General features: G+C 44.4%; 1 protein-coding gene across 1 annotated transcript; it reads left to right on the forward strand.

Annotated features, from left to right (window-relative positions):
* The first annotated feature begins 1287 nt into the window (after positions 1 to 1287).
* LOC127029101 (mitochondrial nicotinamide adenine dinucleotide transporter SLC25A51-like) lies at positions 1288 to 2347 on the forward strand. The gene has a single exon (XM_050914741.1). It carries the CDS (start codon positions 1288 to 1290, stop codon positions 2158 to 2160), a length of 873 nt encoding a protein of 290 aa, XP_050770698.1. The 3' UTR covers positions 2161 to 2347.
* Positions 2348 to 22052: the final 19705 nt, after the last annotated feature.

The following is a 22052-nucleotide window of genomic DNA, read 5'->3' on the forward strand; positions in this document are numbered from 1 at the left end:
ACTACATGAGGATTATCAAGGTAATGCTATATTTTTAAACTGCTTCTTACTTCATAAATCCAGCTACTCCATAGAAAGAAATATGTACCTTATAAAACTGAGTTAGATCTCTTATTTTTTTTCCTCAAAAGAAATCAGAAGTGATATTGGCCACAAGTTGCTATTGCCAACACAACTGGTGACTAGTTGTCAAAAGTCTTATGAATCCTCAGTGTTTTACATGTTTTATTATTGAGTGACACTCTTACCCACTGTAGTAGTGAAGTTGGTATAACTCTTAATATAAAAGTGGGGTGCCAGATAAGACTGTAGCTTAGTTGTGGGTGTGGCTATTTTACTATATGCAGATAGAACTAAGTTGATCCTAGGAACAATATATATTAGTATAGATGAAGTGGTACAAGTTCCCCAGTGTGAATTCCTCACTACTGCCATAACTTCATATCAGGATAAATGCTTCATCTTTGTAAATCACTTCTATGGTGCTGTTCCTTGGAAAACATTAGAGAGCGCAATATTATGCAACAATGGTGGATCATGTATCGCCTATTGAGGACTAAGTCTCCGTTTTATTTAATAAAACTCTGTTCACTGTGTCCTTCAGGATCTTCACTCTAGCAGAGCTCAATGTATTCTCTAGCTTTTCTATATTCTTTTACTTCTCTATAGTAAACTAATGCTGATAATTAAAATTCTTATTTAAATTATTCATTGTTGTCTGCCACAGGGAAATACGGGCAGGAATGATCAGAATTTGTAATGCTAAGCTGTGTGTAGTGTGTGTGTGTGTTTCCCAAAACCTTGGTAATTTGTATTGTATCTTACTAGTGTTAGAATAGAACATTCAGCATTTGAATTCCTTGACATGCTGTACTGGCAACTTAATGTGTAAACTTCCTATTTCTCCCTGACAGTTTCAGCTGTACTGTGGTACTGGAGGGGTTCATATGTCTATTATTTGTTTTAATTCAGTTTGTTTTTATTCAATAAAACATAAAGGGAGAAAAAAAAATGGCTAGTTTTTCAGGTCCTTGGATCTGGTGTAGAAAATTGTGCATTTTGCATCATCTATCAGATGAAGCATTTGTCACACTGTTCCACTGAATTTGATGAAGTTTCTTCAGGATGTAAAATGTTGAACAGTATGATGCTGAACAGTGTGCACATGATGTGTGTGTGTGTGAACTAAAAAAGCTGTGTCACATGCCATTTTGTTCACATTCTTTTCTTTTTTTTGACATAGGAAAAGAAATCTAAGTTATATATTAAGGGGAAAAAAAAAAAAAGATGGATTCACAAGATTGTGTCCCAACAAATTCAAAGCAAGATATCAGCCATCACATAAAGGGTAGCTCTGGTAAACATTATCTTTGTGGCTATTGTGCAGCCTTCACCAATATAGCAGTCACCTTTCCCATCCAGAAGGTCCTCTTTCGACAACAGTTGTATGGCTTGAAAACAAAGGATGCAGTACATCAGCTGCAGAAAGATGGAATTCGAAATCTCTATCGTGGAATCCTTCCTCCATTAATGCAAAAAACAACCACCCTGGCTCTAATGTTTGGCTTGTATGAAGATTTCTCCTCCTTGCTCCATAGTCACACGAGTGCACCTGAACTTCTAACTCGCAGCATGGCAGCAGTGCTTGCAGGGACCACGGAAGCCCTTCTTACACCTTTTGAACGAGTCCAGACTTTGCTTCAGGACTACAAACATCATGACAAATTTACAAACACTTACCAGGCTTTCAAGGTACTAAAAGTCTATGGGATTAGAGAATATTATCGGGGTTTGGTGCCTATTCTGCTCCGGAATGGAAGCAGTAACGTTCTCTTCTTTGGCCTACGAGGACCTATCAAACAATGTCTGCCTGAAGCGACTTCTTATAGCACTCACTTGGTCAATGACTTTATCTGTGGAGGGCTGTTGGGTGCCATGCTGGGATCCTTATTTTTCCCAATGAATGTTGTAAAAGCTCGCATGCAATCTCAAATTGGTGGCGAATTTCAGTCTTTTTCAAAAGTTTTTGTGACGATCTGGCTAGAACGTGATAAAAAATTGATGCATCTTTTCAGAGGAGCCCATCTGAATTACCATCGTTCTATCCTGTCCTGGGGCATAATCAATGCAACATATGAATTCTTGCTAAAGCTGTTATGAAAAATGTTACCTTCCTTTGAAGCCCCTCTATTCACTTGGGTATTTGTACATTTGAGGTCATTTAGTCTCTGGGAATAGATTAATTTATGGAACTTTTTGTGAATAACATGGAGAAACTCCATGAAACTTGGAGATAATTCAAAGCAGCAGTTACATTTTCAGTAGGGAGATGGGTGATATTGTTAGTGGCTGCTTAGTGTGAAAGGTAATTAGTCTTATTAACGGCCTTCAATATTTATGGGGTAAATGGCAATACATCTAAATCTTGGTGCAATTGAATATACTTCTAAACAAGTTAAAGTATTTATATGCTAGTGGATAAATTTACCCACAGTGGAATAACTAGACAAATGCAAAGTAAAAAAATATTTGTATATTGGTCTAGTAGCTTATTCTATCATTTCTGATGTTTCCTAATACTCCCAGTGATCAAATTTTTCACTGTGCACATTGTATAATATGGAAGTCAAGAAGGGGCCAATGAACGCTACTTCTCTTGCTTGATACACTACAGAGGGTTAAGAACTAAACTTCCAAATGTCTTGGGGTTCTAAATTATCTTTGGAGTTTAAATAGAAGCTGCCAATTTCTGATGAGGATGACTTTCTTTCTGAACCTCAAGTTTAAACTGAGCCTACACAAACTATTTTGCCAACCGTTTTACTGCTCAGCTTTAACATGAACATCATCTCATTCATCAACATAAGGGTAGCTACTGAATATTTAACTTCAGTGTAAACTGACCCAGTGCAAAGTGGGATTGTGCCTATGTATGTGTGTACCTTGAAATGGAAAGGTGGAAGGAGCGAAACAGCAATTTTATCTCAAGCTTTAAAAGTGTTCTTTCTTGTTGAAAGACCTTCTATTTGCAAATTTGGTATACTCAAGTTTTCTGCTTTTGTATTGCTTTGTTTCTGTTGCAAACATATGAAAACTGATCTCTCTAATGCTCAAACAGTAATACAGCTTCCTCTGATTGTCAAATTACTTGATTAACAGCTTTTTTTTTTATCTTTTGCAAACTATTTTTGTTTAATTTGGGCTGTGGCAGAATTTTACATCAGCACTGACAAAGTGAGATTTCTGAGTATAAGCATTCAAGGTCTTAAAGGGAAAGCAAGCATAACTACCAAACAGGTGACTGCCTTAATTCTTTTTTTCTTTTTTTTTTTTTTTTTGGGGGGGGAGTGTTATGCATGAAAGTTCATGAAGTATTCTTTGTTTTGGGGGGTGGGGGCAGGAAAGCTTTCAGAAATTATTTTGAATTGTTCTTTTCCTAGGCTTTAGGCCCTGTAAAACTATCAGCGATAATACAGTAAATCAATAAAAGGAGTTGTGTGGCTAATAACTTACACTTCAAGCATTTGTAATTTGGTTAACAGATAACTATGCAGTAAAGACAGGGGTGTGATCAGCTGCTATGCATGAAGGTTACTTGCATGTTTCATTCACCAACAAAGAGAAAGGTGTAAAAAGCAAACATATAAACATGACCACAAGTGAATCCTAGAGTGAGGAAGAAAAAAACAAAGAAACCATCAACATGAACATCATATTCCTCCTGGCCATGGACTCCAGATGCTAACAACTCACCATAAGCACTCCCCCACCACCACCAGAATGAAACCACTGACCTTAGGACCCGGAAGAGCAGTGAAAGAGTGAGCATAACACCAGGAAAAGGGATAGAAACTAAGAGGTGTGTGTGTTTGTTACAATTTTAACTACATTATTATTCTTTCTTTTCCTGTAACAATTAGATCCGGACTAATAATGATTAGACTCTCAAGATTTGAATTACACTAACAATAAATTTTTGGTTTTATTTATGTATATAAGGTGTACTTTCTCTTTGCCCATAAACAAAATTTTGAGTGTCACAGTTCCAGCAGCTTTGGAGCCTGCCAAGGCACAAGTTAGTTCACAAAGGAGAGCACTCAACCATACAAGAAGCCTCACAAAAAAACCCAAAATTCCTACATTACATAATTAAAACAGTTGTGCTTTTCCTTAGTTTTAGAAAGTTTTCTTACCTCAAGCAGCAACAGCCCACTAACTACAGAGGATAATCCAGAAGTTTGTCCTTGCCTCAGACACAGCTATTGTCCTCTGCTTTGTCATAGCTAGTTTTCATTTCCAGTTTTAAGCCTTTCCATTTGGGCTGATATCTCCCTGTTCACAAATGGCTTTAGCAGAATTTTATGAGGAAAGCACAGCTTTTCGTCTGCTTTCAAAGGCTTGATGTTTGAGCAAAGAGAGACTTTCTACTCCACAACTTTTTTTTTTTTGAGTCAATGGAATGATTAATTGCACGCTTAACTAGTTTGTAATTATTGTACTAGCTTCAACATGCTACCTGCTTCTAGGCTCTCATGAGTCAACTGTTCCTGCTCCAAAGTACCTGTGATGGTGTGATAGCAACAGGCAGACTGAAGGAGGAAAACAGCCATTTTATATGCAAACAAAACAATTTATGTAAGCACTGGGTATAAGTACTTAAGGCCTTAAAGAGAAAGCAAGCATTCTAATGGTAGGGAGTGGGCAGGAATCAGTGAGCATTTCTATAAGAGAGCTCAGTTTAAGACAAATACATTAAAAGAGAAAAAAAAATCTATTATAAAAATGCACTGAGTTACTTTATTAAATGCTTAATTTATCATGCAAGACAAGAGAAACTGTCCACAAACAGTCAGTATCAGCCCACTTTTGAATATACTCAATATATTGTATTAGATGTCTATACTTTTTATTATAGAATCATAGAATAGCCCATATTGGAAGGGACCTCGAAAGATCATCTGGTCCAACCTTTCATGGGAAAGGGAGCCTAGATAAGATATTCTAGCAAAATGAAACCTCAAATATTTAAAAAATATTCTATGTGCACCATATTTTCCCTCATAATAAAAAATGTTACACTGAGTTGGAAAGACTTGTTCATTGCTGTAGAGAATGCGATGTTAAGGGATGTTAAGAGTGGCCGCCTCCTCCAGCAGCTCTGGCCCAGGACTCCCTCCTGCCCAGCTGCTGGAGCCCAGCCCAATGTGCCTGGGGACCCAGGGCCTCTGCCCAGGCTGAGGGACACAGCTGCAACTTTCCTGTCTGCAGGTTCAATCAGTAGCAAAGCTGAAGCACGTATCCCAGAAACACACATAGGACATACACAGGACACTGACACGGCCAGTTACATAGACTGCCACAGACAAGGCGCTGCCTTCAACAGCACCTACTTACAGGAATCACATAAAACAAACATAGACAGCCAAGTCCCCTTCCTCCTCTTTGACTGGCAGAGGTAGAAGTTCACTAGTGAAGGCACATATACAACACTCTCTAGATTCACAAGCACACACACATTCGGGGAGCCTCCAAGTACCGGCATGGCCCCTCTCTCTGCCTGGTACACCTGCCCGAATCCCAGGTCCTCTTATCTGCTTCATGGGTCTCCTACTCGATGGCTAGCCCAGCTTGAAGTTTGCTAGCAAATACACATGCACACTCCCCACACACACCAGGTTTGGGGACAATACAGACACTCACACCCCGCCCTAGTGGCTGACACCAGGCACATGGGCTGTGGTGCGTGGTCCTGCTCCAGCCTCTGGTGCTGAGGAGCCCCTCACTCACGACAGTCCCTCCCAGTAGCTGGTTTTCAGGGAACACACCATTCCTACCCCAGTAGCTGGAGGTTAAAGATCCCCACTCATTCCAGCAGCTGATGCTGAGACCCCACTCACTGCAGTAGCTGACACCACAAGCAGGAGGCGCCTACACCCCCGATCTGACTCCAGTGGCTGACCCCAAGTCCACTCATGCCAGTGCCCCCAGTAGCTGGCATTCTGGGCACAAAGGCTGCAGGACCTTCCCTAGATCCACAGGGCTATGGCCCCTCCAACTAGGACCCCCGTTTGCTCCAGTAGCTGACACCACAGGCAGGGGGCGCCTACACCCCGGTCTGACTCAAACACACATAGATCTCACCAGTAGCTGGCACTTAGTCCTTGCAGCACACATACACACCGGACAGAGAGTGAGATTATGCAGACAGATAGTTAAGAAAATATTTAAGAATAAGATAGAAGAAGATAGGATAGACTGTGGTGATCAGGCAAAGGGCTCAGCTAGACAAGTGTACTGATCGACCCTGTTTTACACGGGACCGGCCCCTTTTACACCCTTTTCTGTCTACCCCTCCCTCTTTGTTCCTCCCTGCTCCCCTTTCTCCTGCATGTCCCCTTCATGGGTTTGTATAGCTCTGTGGTGGGTTGACCTTGGCTGGCTGCCAGGTCCCCACCTAGCCACTTTCTCACTCCTCCTTCCTCAGCAGGACAGCAGGGAGAAAATACGATGAAAAAGCTAGTGGGTTCAGATAAGGACAGTGAGATCACTCACCAATTACCGTCATGGGCAAAACAGACTCATCTTGGGGAAAATGAATTTAATTTATTGCCAATTAAAAATAGAATAGGATAGTGAGAAATAAAACCAGAACTAAATCCACCTTCTCAACTTCTCCTCTTCTACCTCCTCCCCTGCCACTGAGCAGTGCAGGGGGGATGGGAAATGGGGATTGCGGTCAGTTCATAAAGCTTTGTCTCCACTGCTCCTTCCTCCTCACACTTTTCTCCAGCTCCAATGTGGGGTCCCTCCCACGGGCTGCAGTCCTTCAGGAACAGACTGCTCCAGTGTGGGTCCCCTGTGGGGCCACAGGTCCTACCAGAAAACCTGCACCTGCGTGGGCTCCTCTCCACAGGCCGCAGTTCCTGCCAGGAGCCTGCTCCAGTGTGGACTTCCCACGGAGTCACAGGTTCCTTCAGGGCACATTCACCTGCTCCAGCGTGGAGTCCTCCACAGGCTGCAGGGTGGATATCTGCTCCACCGTTAACCTCCATGGGCTGAAGCGGGACAACCTGCCTCACCATGGTCTTCACCATGGGCTGCAGGGGAATCTGTGCTCTGGTGCCTGGAGCACCTCCTCCCCCTCCTTCTTCACTGACCTTGGTGTCTGCAGGGTTGTTCCTCCCACATTTTCTCACTCCTCTCTCTCCCAGCTGCTGTTGCGCAGCATTTTTTACCCTTTCTTAAATATGTTATCACAGAGGCACTACCAACATCGCTGATTGGCTCAGCTTTGGCCAGCAGCGGGTCCATCTTGGAGCTGGCTGGAACTGGCTCTATCAAACATGGGAGCAGCTCCTGATCTCTTCTCACAGAAGTCACCCCTGCAGCCCCCCCTCCCCACTACCAAAACCTTGCCAAGTAAACCAAATACAAGCTCTATCAATTCCCACACCCCTCCAAGTTTCCCCCATGGCTTATAGTCTTATCAGTTGCAAAGTCCAGGTTGATCTTCCTGGAAGTGGCACCTGTAGTTTCTTGATATCCCATTAATTAGTGTGACTGGCAAGGTTTGTTTCTTGTCATTGTCCCCATGTTTGTTTTGTCAGGTCTGTCTGTATATTTTTTTTTGGGTTTCCCCCTTTTTCCCTTAGTTTCCCAATTGACAAGGTCCCCAATCAGATAACCTTGCTGGAATAAACATTCTCACACTCTCACATACCCTCACCAATTAGTGTGCCTGACCAGGTTTGGTTTTCATCACTGCCTCCCTTATCATTTGTCAGTCAGGTTTGTGTCCCAGTATGTTCTTGTTTATGGCTTCCTTTTTGCGTTGAAAAATGTCCTTGACCAGATACTCTTAATGGAGCATACACTCTCCTTCCACATACCCTTACATACACCATTGGCTGAAATCAGGCAATAAAAAGTTTCTCCTTCACACTGGACAAAAGTAGTTAAGGGGCAATGTCAGCTTATTTATTCTGTTCTAACTTGTTTTTTTAAATCTTGGAAAACAGATCTATTTTTCTTAACTTTCATTTGGCAAGTGTATTTCCTGTGTTCTTAAGGGCCTACATTTCATATAGCAATAGACCCTTGTTTTATGGGGACAGAATCCTTTTCCACACAAGTGTTACTTGAAATCTTATTAAAAACCAAAACAAAAAACCAAAACACAAAACACCCCCCCCCCAATCTAAACCCAACCCCACCCCCCAACAAAACATTAAGTTTGCCGATGATACTAAACTAGGAGGAGCTGTGGACTCCCTCGAGGGTAGAGAGGCCTTACAGAGAGATCTGGCTAGACTAGAGAGCTGGGCAATCACCAGCTGTATGAAATTTAACAAGAGTGAGTGCCGGATTCTGCACCTGGGACGGGGCAATCCTGGTTATACATACAAACTGGGGGACGAGAGGCTGGAGAGCAGCCCCGCAGAAAGAGATCTGGGGGTTTGGGTGGATGGCAAGTTGAATATGAGTCAACAATGTGCCCTGGCAGCCAAAAGGGCCAACCGGGTCCTGGGGTGCATCAAGCACAGCATAGCAAGCCGGTCGAGGGAGATGATTGTCCCACTCTACACTGCACTGGTGCGGCCCCACCTTGAGTACTGTATGCAGTTTTGGGCACCTCAATATAAGGAGGACATCAAACTATTAGAGTGTGTCCAGAGGAGGGCGACCAAGATGGTGAAAGGTCTCAAGGGCAAGACTTACAAGGAGCGGCTTGGTTTGTTCAGCTTAGAGAAGAGAAGGCTGAGGGGTGACCTCATCGCAGTCTACAACTTTCCTCAAGGGGGGCAGCGGAGGGGGAGGTGCTGATCTCCTCTCTCTGGTGACCAGCGATAGGACACGAGGAAATGGAATGAAGCTGCATCAGGGGAAGTTCAGATTGGACCTTAGGAAAAGGTTCTTCACTGAGAGGGTGGTCGGTCACTGGAACAGGCTCCCCAGGGAAGTGGTCATGGCACAAAGCCTGTCAGAGTTCAAGGAGCATCTGGACGACACTCTTAGTCATATGGTTTAGTGTTAGGTAGTCCTGCGAGGAGCAGGGAGTTGGACTCGATGATCCTTATGGGTCCCTTCCAACTTGAGATATTCTATGATTCTAAGCATAAGGAGGAATTTGAAAGACTTGCAATGATGAATGTGTGTGAGTAATAACTAATATGAAAGGGGGGAACGAAGGGGAAATTCAAATTGTAACTGCTCAGCAATGGAAATTTGTGAACAAGGAATGATCTGGCATGGAGGGCAAGAAGGCCTATCTGCAGAAGGGGTTAAACTGGCTGGAAGCAGGAATGCCAGAGACTGAACGACTCCCCTTAAGGGAGTGAAGTTTGCTGAAGAGATAACTAATGCTGCAGCATTGTCTAATAACAATGGGGGAATACAAGTGCTCTGGGGCCACTTCTGGTAAACAGAGCTGGTGCTGGCTGATGAACCCAACACCAGGTTAAGGTGCCTGATGCTGACGGTCACATGATGGGTTCTGGTGCAAATGTATATGTATTGAGTTTACATGGCAAGGTTTTGGTAGTGGGGGGGGGCTGCAGGGGTGGCTTCTGTGAGAAGATGCCAGAAGCTGCCCCCATGTCGGACACAGTCAGTTCCAGCCAGCTCCAAGATGGACCTGCCGCTAGGCAAAGCTGAGCCAGCATATATCCACCCTGCAGCCTGTGGAGGACCTCATGCCAGAGCATGTGGATGTGCCCTGAAGGAAGCTGCAGCCTGTGAGCCCACGCTGGGGCAGGCTCCTGGCAGAAACTGTGGCCCATGGAGAGGAGCCCATGCAGGAGCAGGTTTTCTGGCAGGACCTGTGGCCTCATGGGGGACCAACACTGGAGCAGTCTGTTCCTGAAGGACTGCACCCCATGAAAAGGATGGGGTGCTTCTGTCTAGCTCCTTTACTTCCACGTGCCCTGGTTTGGTCACAGCAAACCTTAATACTTCCACAGGATTAATTTTCAAGAGTACAATTTGTATCTAGTTTTTCCACACGCTACTATATGCTCCATAACTACTATATGCTCCATCAAACCAAACACACCTTCCAAAATCATTCCCCCCCCAGCCTGGCCAGTCAAAAACTGCTTGGAAATTAGCCCCTTCTCTGCATAAGAAACTTGTATTCCAGTAATGCTGTTAAGTTACTGGCATATTTCACTTCCAGCCCTTTATATCACAGATAAGGAGAGCCTGTCTGTCTCAATTGTTTTAAACAAATCAATGAATTCAAGCTGCCGGGTATTTTGCTTTGCAGACTGTTATATGCCCACAACAAAGGAGGAGGTGGTACCAATAGAAGGGATATGTGTCTAATTGGACTGAGATACATTTAGACATTCCTACACAATTATAGTAGTTTTATTCACTTAGCCAATTTGCTTAGAGCAAAGAAAGTACCTTTTAATGATTTCTTACATACTTTGGCTAGTTCAGGTCAGCTGCCCCGGTGTCCTGGTTTAGGCTGGGACAGAGTTAACTCTCTTCTTAGTAGCTGGTACAGTGCTGTGTTTTGGATTTAGTGTGAGAATGATGTTGATAACACTCTGATGTTTTAGTTGTTGCTAAGGAGCGCTTATCCTAAGTTAAGGACTTTTCAGTCTCCCATGCTCTGCCAGCAAGCAGGTGTGCAAGAAGCTGGGAGGGAGCACAGCCAGGGCAGCTGACCCGAACTAGCCAAAGGGGTATTCCATACCATGGAACATCATGCCCAGTATATAAACAGGGGGGAGTTGGCCGGGAGGGGCAGATCATGGCTCTGGCATTGGTCAGCGGGTGGTGAGCAATTGCATTGTGCATCACTTGTCTTTTCTTGGGTGTTATTTCTTTTTTTTGTTGTATTCCTTTTCATTACAATTATTATTATTCTTAGTTAGTAGTGTATTTTATTTTTACTTTAGTTATTAAACTGTTCTTATCTCAACCCACGAGTTTTACTTTTTTTTTTTTCCCCTCCTCCCCACCCCACTGGGAGGGGGGAGGGGGAAGTGGCTGTGTGGTGCTTAGTTGCTGACTGGGGTTAAACCATGACAACCACACAGCAGCACCAGAAGGAAGCAGTAAGTGATAGCAATAGATGACTCCCTGATGTGGGGGACAGAGGCCCTCATCTACCAACCTGACCTGCTATCTAGGGAGATTTGATGCTTGCCAGAGGCTCAGATCCAGGATATGGAGAAATTGCCAAGGCATGACTAGTCCTCAGGCCATCATCTCCTGTTACTCTTCCAAGTAGGCATCAAGGATACAGCCAGAGGAGACATAAAGCATATCATATGTGACTACATGGTTCTGAGCATAATGATCAAGAATATGAAGGCACAAGTGCTGTTCTCCTCAAATCTGCTGGTGACGGGAAAGGGCTGTAACAGCCCTAAGTGCACTAATAGGCCTTAATGGCCCTGATCAGCCTCACCTGGGGCCTTCACCCATACCCTCTGTCCATGGGCCCAGGAGCTCCATTTAAGCTCAGGCCTGAGCCTTCAGTTCCTGCTTAAGCTACATTGTAGGAACGCTAGTCTCTAGCTCAACCACAGCTGTGCCTCTATCTGATCATAGATTGCATTGATGTGAATCCCAACCTGTGAACCAACTTCCCTGTTTGACCTCAGATCTGCCTTATAACTATGGACCTACCTGGTAACCACTGGGCTGTGTTCAACTCTGGTTACCCTCAGACCTGACCTGCGTATTGATTTCCTGGCTTGACCTCAGGCCTATCTCATCACCAAGAACTTGCCCAAAGATCTAGACTCTTGGTTGAACCTTGCTACCATCTTCAGGTCTGTTCTGTTCACCTTGTTTGGGTATGGTGGGGGTGGGCCCTGGCTGGTGAGACCCCTGCCCTGACAGCTGTATTGGAGAATCACAGAATAGTTGAGGTTGTAAGGGGCCTCCGGAGATCATCTGGTCCAGTCCCTGTGCTCAGCTCCTGGCTCCCTGTCCCTTAAGGAACAGATACCCTTCACTGCTCCTTTATAGTTGCCTCAAGCCTTCCTGAGCCAAGCACCATGGAGCTTGGCTCACAGTCATGCAGGGCCTCACCCCTATGACTCCTCTTGAGGGACTAGCCTAGCTCTGATCTCTCCAAAGCATCAACCCCTTACTTGTTCAGATCAGCCTTTTATGAGCTGATCACCATCCTGTGATGGTACCCTTACTGGCCTTTCCTCTGAGCCTGACCCACACATTCTCACCTAGCCTGTTACTGAATCCATACGAAAGTTCCAGACATCCAAGCTGGTCCTTTATGTAACACCCCCCCCCCCCCAAAACCTGTCATCCTTGAACAGCCTGTATCCATAGATCACTGCATTCCAGTCATACAAGCTCCCACTACATTTTTGTTACTGCAATGGTGTCATTGTTCTGCACACAGAGCTCTAGTTCCTCCTGTTTGTTTCTCAGGCTGTGTATATTTGTGTGCAGACATTTAAGGTGGGCTCCCTTTTGACCTTTATTATCTTTCCCAAGGGCTTTCTTGCTCCCATCAGCCAGCTCCACATACGTACCACCTCAATCTTTGTTCCCTCACTTAACTGCAAACTGTTATCACTACCCCCAATATACCTAGTTTAAAAAGACTTCCTCACCTAGATTCACAAGCCTGTTGGCAAAGATGTTCTTTCCCAACTTTGTCAGATGGATCCCATCTCTCATTAGCAGTCCTCATTCCTCAAAGAGGAGCCTATGGACATAAAAGCCAAAGTCCTACCTACAGCAAGGTGAGACCACTATCACCCCCAGTCCCAGGTACTTCCTGTAGCCTGAGACCCAGACAGTTGCATCCTTCCTCTGAATCAAGGCCCTGATGTGCCAAGGGTACTTTCTCTGGACAGTGCTGGGGACTAGGCCCTATAGTACATCACCACCATTGTTACACAGCCCCACACTGTCTGGAACAGAGCTTTTAGACACCCCCACCCCTTCATGCCCCCTGTTGCACAAATCACTGAAATCTGTTAGCTATATGCCTGCTTACCACTTAAATAGGTTCCCCTGCAGCAGCTGACCAGGAACTTGACACTTCCTATCAGCAGGCACTTAAAAACTAAGTGTGCAGGTCCTTTTTAATTAAGAACTTGCCTATCAGGAAACAGCTAACAATCAGTGTATGGATGGAATCCAGGTGACCTGTATTCAAGTTCTTGCAGAGCTATTAATGTGTGTCTTTGAGCTAGCCCCAGACCCCCATAAAAAGGAAACAAGAAACAGAAAGCCTTGTTTAGTATTTTTCAAGTACCGTATGTCTGGTGTATATTTTATTGTGATACCCAAGATTAATGTCACAAGATGAAAGAGGGTATGATGGGTTAGCCTTGGCCAACAGCCAAACTTCCACCCAGTTACTCGCTCGCTCACTCCCCCTCCAACAGGATGGGGGAGAAAACAGGAAGAACAGGAAGGAGAAAGCTCCTCAGTGGGGTGAGATAAAGACAGGGAGATTGCTTACTGTCGTGATTTAACCCCAGCAGGCAGCTAAGCACCACACAGCTGCTCACTCACTCCCCCCACAGTGGGATGGGGGAGAGAATCTGAAGGGTAAAAGTGAGAAAACTCATGGGTTGAGATAAAGACAGTTTAATAAGTAAAGCAAAAGCCACGTGCACAAGCAAAGCAAAACAAGGAATTCATTCACCACTTCCCATGGGCAGGCAGGTGTTCAGCCATCTCCAGGAAAGCAGGGATCCATCACGCATAACGGTTACTTGGGAAGGCAAAATGCCATCACTCCAAATGTCCCCCCTTCCTTCTTCTTCCCCCAGCTTTATATGCTGAGCATGATGCCATATGGTATGGAATATCCCTTTGATCAGTTGGGGTCAGCTGTCCCAGCTGTGTCCCCTCCCAACTTCTTGTGCACCCCCAGCCTGCTCGCTGGTGGGGTGGGGTGAGAAGCAGAAAAGGCCTTGACTCTGTGTAAGCACTGCTCAGCAATAACAAAAACATCCCTGTGTTATCAACACTGTTTCCAGCACAAATCCAAAACATAGCCCCATACCAGCTACTATGAAGAAAATTATATCTCAGCCAAAACCAGCACACTACCCCCCACACACACCCATCCTCCTGGGGAAGGGGTGAGTGAGCAGCTGGGTGGGATCTGCTGCTAGCCAAAGCTGAGCCAATCAGTAATGTTGGTAGCGCCTCTAAGATAACATATTTAAGAAAGGGTAAAAAATGCTGTGCAACAGCAGCTGGGAGAGAGAGAAGTGAGAAAATGTGGGAGGAACAACCCTGCAGACACCAAGGTCAGTGAAGAAGGAGGGGGAGGAGGTGCTCCAGGCGCTGGAGCAGAGATTCCCCTGCAGCCTGTGGTGAAGACCATGGTGATGCAGGTTGTCCCGCTTTAGCCCATGAAGGTCCACGGTGGAGCAGATATCCACCCTGCAGCCCATGGAGGACCCCATGCCGGAGCAGGTGGATGTTCCCTGAAAGAAGCTGTGACCCTGTGGAGAGCCTGCGCTAGAGCAGGCTCCTGGCAGGAACTGCAGCCTGTGGAGAGGAGCCCACGCAGGAGCAGGTTTTCTAGCAGGACTTGTGACCCTGCAGGGGACCCACGCTGGAGCAGTCTGTTCCTGAAGGACTGCACCCCATGGAAAGGACCCATGCTGGAGCAGTTCGTGAAGAACTGCAGCCTGTGGGAAGGATCCATGTTGGAGAAGTTCGTGAAGGACTGTATCCTGTGAGAGGGACCCCACGCTGGAGCAGGGGAAGAGCATGAGGAGGAAGGAGTGCCAGAGCCAAAGCTTTATGAACTGACCATAACTCCCATTCCCCATCCCCCCTGCGTTGCTTGGGGGGAGGAAGTAGAAGAGTTGGGGGTGAAGCTGAGCTCGGGAAGAAGGGAGGGGTGGGGGGAAGGTGTTTTTAGACTTCTTCTTATTTCTCATTATCCTACTCTGTTATTAATTGGCAATAAATTAAATTAATTTTCCCCAAGTCGAGTCTGTTTTGCCCTTGGCGGTAATTGGTAAGTGATCTCCCTGTCCTTATCTCAACCCACGAGCTTTTTGTTATATTTTTTCTCCCCTGTCCTGCTGAGAAGGGGGAGTGATAGAGCAGCTTGGTGGGCACCTGGCACCTAGCCAAGATCAACCCACCACAGTATATAAGGAATTGGTTGGTGACACATATTTGCGGACTCCTTGTGTTACCGTAAAAGTCGGTGAGAAAAACTCTCTAAGACTCAATTTGGAGTTTTAGAAAGCAGGCATTCTTTATTACGGCACCAGATGCACAGGGGATCGCTCCACCTAATGTGCATACCTGGTTAACACACGGTAAAGCATTTTATACCTTTCGAGCAACAGTTATCAGTATTTTTACAGTTTCGCTGAGTTACCCTCGTTCCTATTGGTTCTCGCAAGCCTCATCTCCACTTAAAGTTGCAGCGTCCTCAATGAGTGATCCGCATGTGCAGTTGACTCTTCAGGTGGTCTTTGGGGGTCCTCTGGTGGTCTTCGATAGTCTTCCTCACGATGTCCCTTGGTTGAACTCTGCTTCTGCGCAGGCTCAGTTAACTTCTGCATACTTTGCATTTCTTGCGAATACCCAAAACTGATAAAGACCTACTGAAGCCTACGTAGTTTCTAATTACAAGGACATCCTGACCATATATCCTTCCTCTTATCTACTGAATAGGACAATGCATGCCTTATTTGGTAGCCTAATATTTAGCAGACAACACTTAATCACTAAATAGAGTTTTACTATGGTATCAATCCTTCTCTCCTGCTGCCCCCACTCTCCACTTTGGAAACACATCCTGGCTCATCTATGTGAAGACACTCCTGTCCTTGGAGTTGGGACATGGCCAGGGTACACTTGGAGGCCTTCCAATATAAGTGCAAATTCAGGGATTCACCTCTACTGTGCTGTGAGCAGCCATGTATCTCCAGCTGTGAATGATGGCTGAATCTTTGTCTTTAACTGGGTACTGAAGCCATCACTTTCTCACAAAGCATGTCCAGAGGAGGTTGTTTTCCATTTTATTGCTAGTTAGAGATTGATATAGGATATAAAACTGGACAGGTTAATTTCTCTCCTAGGGCTGGGGATTCGAATTTTCCTACTCTACCTCCCAAGTGAATACTCTCATTGCCCAGTACCCAAGGCCCTGAAGTGAGATGCGGTGGTGGGGAGGGCAGATGCTGAGCTGTACTGAGCCTCCTCAGTGTTGTCAGGAGGTAGGATGTCATTCTAGAGCCAACTTTTGGACACACAGATAACTTGGAGCATGCTTTCAGTATAAGATTATTGGCAGCCTAACCTCTGCATAGAGGCTCAGTATTTCTGATTTGCAGATATACTGAGCCTGGTAAGCAGCACCTAAGTACCTTCAACTTTTGGGGTTGTAGCCCCTCCTTCCCTAATTCCCACTAGACTCAACAAGAACTGAATGACTGCATAGGCATTGAAAAGCCTTACTAGCAGCCTGTCTATTTTTTTGTGTGTCCAAAATATCATCAGAAATCTGAACCGAACTGAACAGAACAGAACAGAATAGAATATTTTCAATTGGAAGGGGCCTAAAATGATCATCTAGTCCAACTGCCTGACCACTTCAGGGCTGACCAAAAGTTAAAGCACGTTATTGTCCAAATACCTCTTAAACACTGACAGACTTGGGGCATCAACCACCTCTCTAGGAAGCCTCTTCCAGTGTTTGACCACCCTCTCGGTAAAGAAATGTTTCCTAAAGTCAAGTCTAAACCTCTGGCGCAGCTTTGAACCATTCCCATGCGTCCTGTCACTGGATACCAGGGAGAAGAGATCAGCACCTCCCTCTCCACTTCCCCTCCTCAGGAAGCTGCAGAGCAATGAGGTCGCCCCTCAGCCTCCTTCTCTCCAAACTAGACAAACCCAGAGTCCTCAGCTGCTCCTCATAGGACATGCCTTCCAGCCCTTTCACCAGCTTTGGTGCCCTCCTCTGGATGCATTCCAGGACCTTCACATCCTTCTTAAATTGTGGGGCCCAGAACTGCACACAGTACTCAAGGTGAGGCCACACCAACGCTGAATACAGCGGGATAATCACCTCTTTTGACCGGCTGGTTATGCTGTGTTTGATGCACCCCAGGATGCGGTTTGTCCTCTTGGCTGCCAGGGCACACTGCTGACTCCTATTGAGCCTGCTGTCGACCAGCACCCCCAGATCCCTTTCTGCAGGGCTGCTCTCCAGCCACTCCCCTCCCAATCTATACTTGTGCCTGGCGTTACTCTGTCCCAGGTGCAGAATCTGGCATTTGTTCTTGTTAATCTTCATGCCATTGATGATTGCCCAATGCTCCAATCTATCTAGATCCCTCTGCAAGGCCTCTTGTGCCTCAAGAGAGTCAACAGCACCTCCCAGTTTAGTATCCTCAGCAAACTTGCTAAGGGTGCATTCAACTCCTGCATCCAGATCATTGATAAAAATATTGAACAGAACCATCCCTAGAATTGAGCCCTGAGGAACACTGCTGGTGACTGGTCGCCAGCCAGATGTAGCCCCATTCACTACAACCCTTTGAGCCTTGCTGTTCAGCCAGTTCTTCACCCAGCGCACTGTGTACCTGCTCATCTCACAGTTGGACAACTTGTCCAGAAGGATGCTGTGAGGGACTGTATCAAAAGCCTTACTGAAATCCAGAAAAACTACATCCACCGCCTTCCCTTCATCCACTAGGCGGGTGACCTTATCATAGAAGGATATCAAATTGGTTAAACAGGACTTTCCCTTTGTGAACCCATGCTGACTGTGCCTGATGATTGCATTGTCCTTTAAATGCCTTTCAGTAGCACCCAGTATGATCTTCTCCATAGTTTTTCCAGGTACTGAGGTTAGACGAAAAAGGTCTGTAGTTTCCTGGGTCTTCCCTCACGCCCTTCTTGTAAATTGGAATAATGTTGGCTAGCTTCCAGTCAGCAGGGACCTCCCCAGACTCCCAAGACCTTTGGTAGATGATCGAGAGGGGTCCTGCTGTAACATCCGCTAGCTCCTTCAGTACTCTGGGGTGAATCCCGTCAGGCGCCATGGACTTATGAACATTCAGCTGATACAGCTGGTCCCTTCTTACAATTTCAGTGTCCAGAAATGGAAAGTCACTGTTCCCGCACTCGTGGTCCTCCGACGCAGGGATTTCTGATTATCCAGTATATGTGATCATTTGGCACTAGATATCTCAAGTTGTGCCTGAAAGTTGAGGTAACCACAACAATTTTGAAAGCCATACTTTACAAAGTAAGACTTTGTAATGTGCAAGATCAATTGATTCCTGCTTCCTGCTATAGCAACTGGACAACATTGCATAATGGCAACTTGTATCTTCCAGTAAAGGTGGGACGTACAAATGCACTATTGTTTCATGAAATCATCTAGTTTATTCTGCCTCACTTTATAAACCATATTTAAGGAGTAGAATGATAGAAAGTCAAAAGAAATGCTGTAAAAATAAGCAGGTTGCCCAGAGAGGTTGTGGATGCCCAATCCCTGGAAACATTCAAGGTCAGGTTGGACGGGGCTTTGAGCAACCTGATCTAGTTGAAGATGTCCCTGCTCATTGCAGGAGGGTTGGACTAGATGACCTTTAAAGGTCCCTTCCAACCCAAACTATTCTATGATTCTATGATTCTATGTTAGGTGTTTCTGTGCATCTGTTTGCTAGCATTTTACTTTTAATTAGTAGTTGTGGTGGGTTAACCTTGGCTGGCCGCCAGGTGCCCACCAAGCCACTCTATCACTCCCCTCCTCAGCAGGGCAGGAGGGGAGAAAATAAGATGAAAAAGAACTCGTGGGTCAAGATAATGACAGTTTAATAAAGAAAAAGCTAAGGCCACACATGGAAGCAAAGGAAAACAAAAGACTGATTCTCTACTTCCCATCAGCAGGTGATGTCCAGCCACTTCCTGGGAAGTAGGGCCTCAGTACGCGTAGCAGTTGCTCTGGAAGACAAGTGCCTTAATAAAGAATGCCCCCCACTCCTCCTCCTTTCTCTTAGCTTTTATTGCTGAGCACAATGTCACCTGGTATGGAATATCCCTTTGGTCAGTTGGAGTCAGCTGTCCTGGCTATGTCCCCTCCCAACCTCTTGCTCACCCCCAGCCTACGGGTCTTTGGGTGGGGTGGGGGGGTTGGAGAGACAGCCTTGATGCTGTGGGAGCACTGCTCAGCAGTAACCAAAACCCTGGTGTGTTATCAACACCCTTCTAGCTACCAATACAGAGCACAGCACTATGAGGGCTGCTATGGGGAAAGTTAACTCCATCCCAGCCAGACCCAATAGTGAAGGCTTTCCATTGCTGAGGCTTAATAGTGAGGAAAAAAGGAACAAGAAAGAATTAACTGTGGGTTTGTGAAGAGACTGTAGATAACCAGCGTGGCACTTTCTGAAAATATATTTTTAAAGTTTTAAATTAAATCTTCTATTAGTTAAAGAGAATAGGAGGTCAGAGAGAAACATTAGATTAATCTTTCAAGCCTTGTAGTCAAAACCAGAGTGGGACGACAGCATCTTTAACCGCTATGGTATGTAGGAGTCCTGCCAGAAGTTTACTTTGTTTTGTACAAATTGGCAGCAAATCTTGAAGCTTGTAGATGGTACCGGCCTATTCTAGAGCTTTCTTTTGCTCAGAGGCTAAAGACAAGAGTCAACTGTGGATGAAGTCATTCCTGCTATGCAAATCATCTTGTTTTGGTTTACTGATGAGTGTTGCTGCTTAATTCTTTTTATGTTATTTCGCTGTTACCTGTAAACATCTATGTTGAAACAACTGCATTATTAGCCACAGGTCCAACATAATGACATTCTTTTCAGTGGCAGACCAATACATCCATTGCGATTTGTTATTACTTTCCTTTGTCAGTCATATCAATGTAGTTGCTCAATAAAATGCCAAAGGCTTAATTTTCTTCCAACAGTGACAAGCTGCTAGTTTACACAAGTTGCTTATGTTGAAGACCTCTAATATGTCCTAAGTCATTTAATCAGAACAGATATTAGATATTTGACAGACAGATCAGCTTCTGCTGCTTCCTGGATGGTCAATAAAGTAAAAAGCTCCTTTGACTTTGCCGTGTCACTATTCATAGTGGATATCTGAAGAAGAGAGCCCGGTAACAGCCAGGGAGCCTGAAGTCTCTCATTGCTGGCTTGAAAGATCATATCAAAAAAGTTCCCCTCATAGTAGTGTGATAGAAAGGAGCACTGACAACTGGGGATATCTGTCTATATAGTTTATGCATTTTGATTGCCAGTATGCAGCTGTTGCTATTCTTTTGAAATTGGCTGTATCATGTATTGAAGACAACACTGAAGGGAAGATAAGCTGGGTTGAGAAGCACTGCTGCACCATCTTCTGTCCCTGTACACTGTTACCCAATGAACATGCCTCTCCTTCAGATGGCTGTACCTCAGGGGTAATCTTCATATATCCTTTGTTTCTCTCAGGGAAGGACTGAGAGACTTGATCCATGTCTGTAAACTTTTTTGAGAGGAAAACTTTCTTTCCTTGAAAGAAAAATATAGAAACATTGTGCATGAAGTCCCACCACATACTGCATTTGATTATATTTTACTTTTATTCTAAAACAGGTTTTTAACCTATGGGAAGAGATAAAAAGTTTTGCACTAAAACATGACAGAAAAAAAGCAACATTTTGATGTTTTTGAATTCTCATGCCTTTGCCTCAAAACAAAAATGTGTTCATTTGAGACTTTTTGAGAAATTGTAAGTGGGACCCCAGAATTGAAGGTAACTGAGGACAATTAGCTGGGATAGAGGAGATGCAGTCTTTGTCAGGCTGATTCACTGATCCCCGACAAGCACCCTAATCACTGGTCTCTATAGTCATTCCCTTGTGAGAGCTTTTCATTTTGACAAGACAATGAAAAATTCATTGGACTACAGGGCTTGATTCAGTAGCCTTTTGATCCAGGTTCCAACTTCAATAGTAGAAATCATCCTAATGAAAGTTTTGTCAAACTGCCAAAAATTGTCTTTTTAGTAAACTCTTCTAGTCTGCTCATTATATTATTGCACTGCATTACACAAGCCCCTCCAAAGTGCACAAGTGGTTTGAGTTATATCTTTCTGAGAGCCAAAGGAAAGACATTTCTCTGAGTAGTCATTGAAATCGAAAGAAGTCAAACAACAGAGGAATAAACAAAACCAAAGTTCAGCCAGAATTCCATTTGTTCACAGAAGAAAAAAAATGTCCTTTTTCATTACCTTATATTGGTTGCTGAGCAGTATATCTCACTGAATACTTGGTGTTTGAGGAGCAGCACTCTTCCTTTTTAGAATGTATAAAACTCTCATGTTCTCAAATGTTTAACCACGACACTACAGGAAAGCTTTTTCCCTGTTTCTAATTATTGAAGTACCACACAGTGAGCTCACAAATAAAATGACATTCTGAAGTGTTATGCAACTGCTTCTAGTTCTTTTATGTAAATAATTGATAACAATGAGTCAGATCTTCCCCTTCAATTCAAAGTCAACAATAGAAGGGATATAAACTTTGATAGTTACTGTATTTGTGATGTTCACATGTCTGAAATCTTTTTTTTTTCCCTGAAAAGTCAGAAATGAAAGCTTTTTTTTCAGAAAGTCTTTTTTTCCAGAGTTGGTTTTTCATTTAAGTGTCTGTATTTTGAGATCTTGTGCTTAGGAGGAGATACATACAAGAAGTCTACAACTACAATAGACTACTTTTGACTCACCAAAATGGTGGGTTAATTTCAAGTTTTACACATTTAAGGTCTACGTCTGAGTAGAATTTGAGTGAGAAAATACATTTCTTTGTGTTGTCCCCTTTTCAGACATTGCAGATATTAGAAAATGTTGAAGTGAGTGGATCCATAGTGTGTGTTTGGTGATTGGTTTCACCAGCTGACTTCACTGTTGTCAGCCCAATTGAATGCAGTGCAAAATGTGGCTCATTGAGAATTGTCAGCCAGCACATACATGCACAAAGTATAGTATTGATTCACCCTTTACTCCTTGTGGCATTATAAGCAAACCTCTAATTACACATTTGAAAAATCAATTGTGAATCCACA

Source organism: Gymnogyps californianus, unplaced genomic scaffold, assembly GCF_018139145.2.
Source record: "Gymnogyps californianus isolate 813 unplaced genomic scaffold, ASM1813914v2 HiC_scaffold_71, whole genome shotgun sequence".
Classification (NCBI taxonomy): Eukaryota; Metazoa; Chordata; class Aves; order Accipitriformes; family Cathartidae; genus Gymnogyps; species Gymnogyps californianus.

Bases quoted from the DNA above. Each gene is read 5' to 3' on its own strand.
- LOC127029101 (XM_050914741.1), top strand. From the start codon at position 1,288: ATGGATTCACAAGATTGTGTCCCAACAAATTCAAAGCAAGATATCAGC.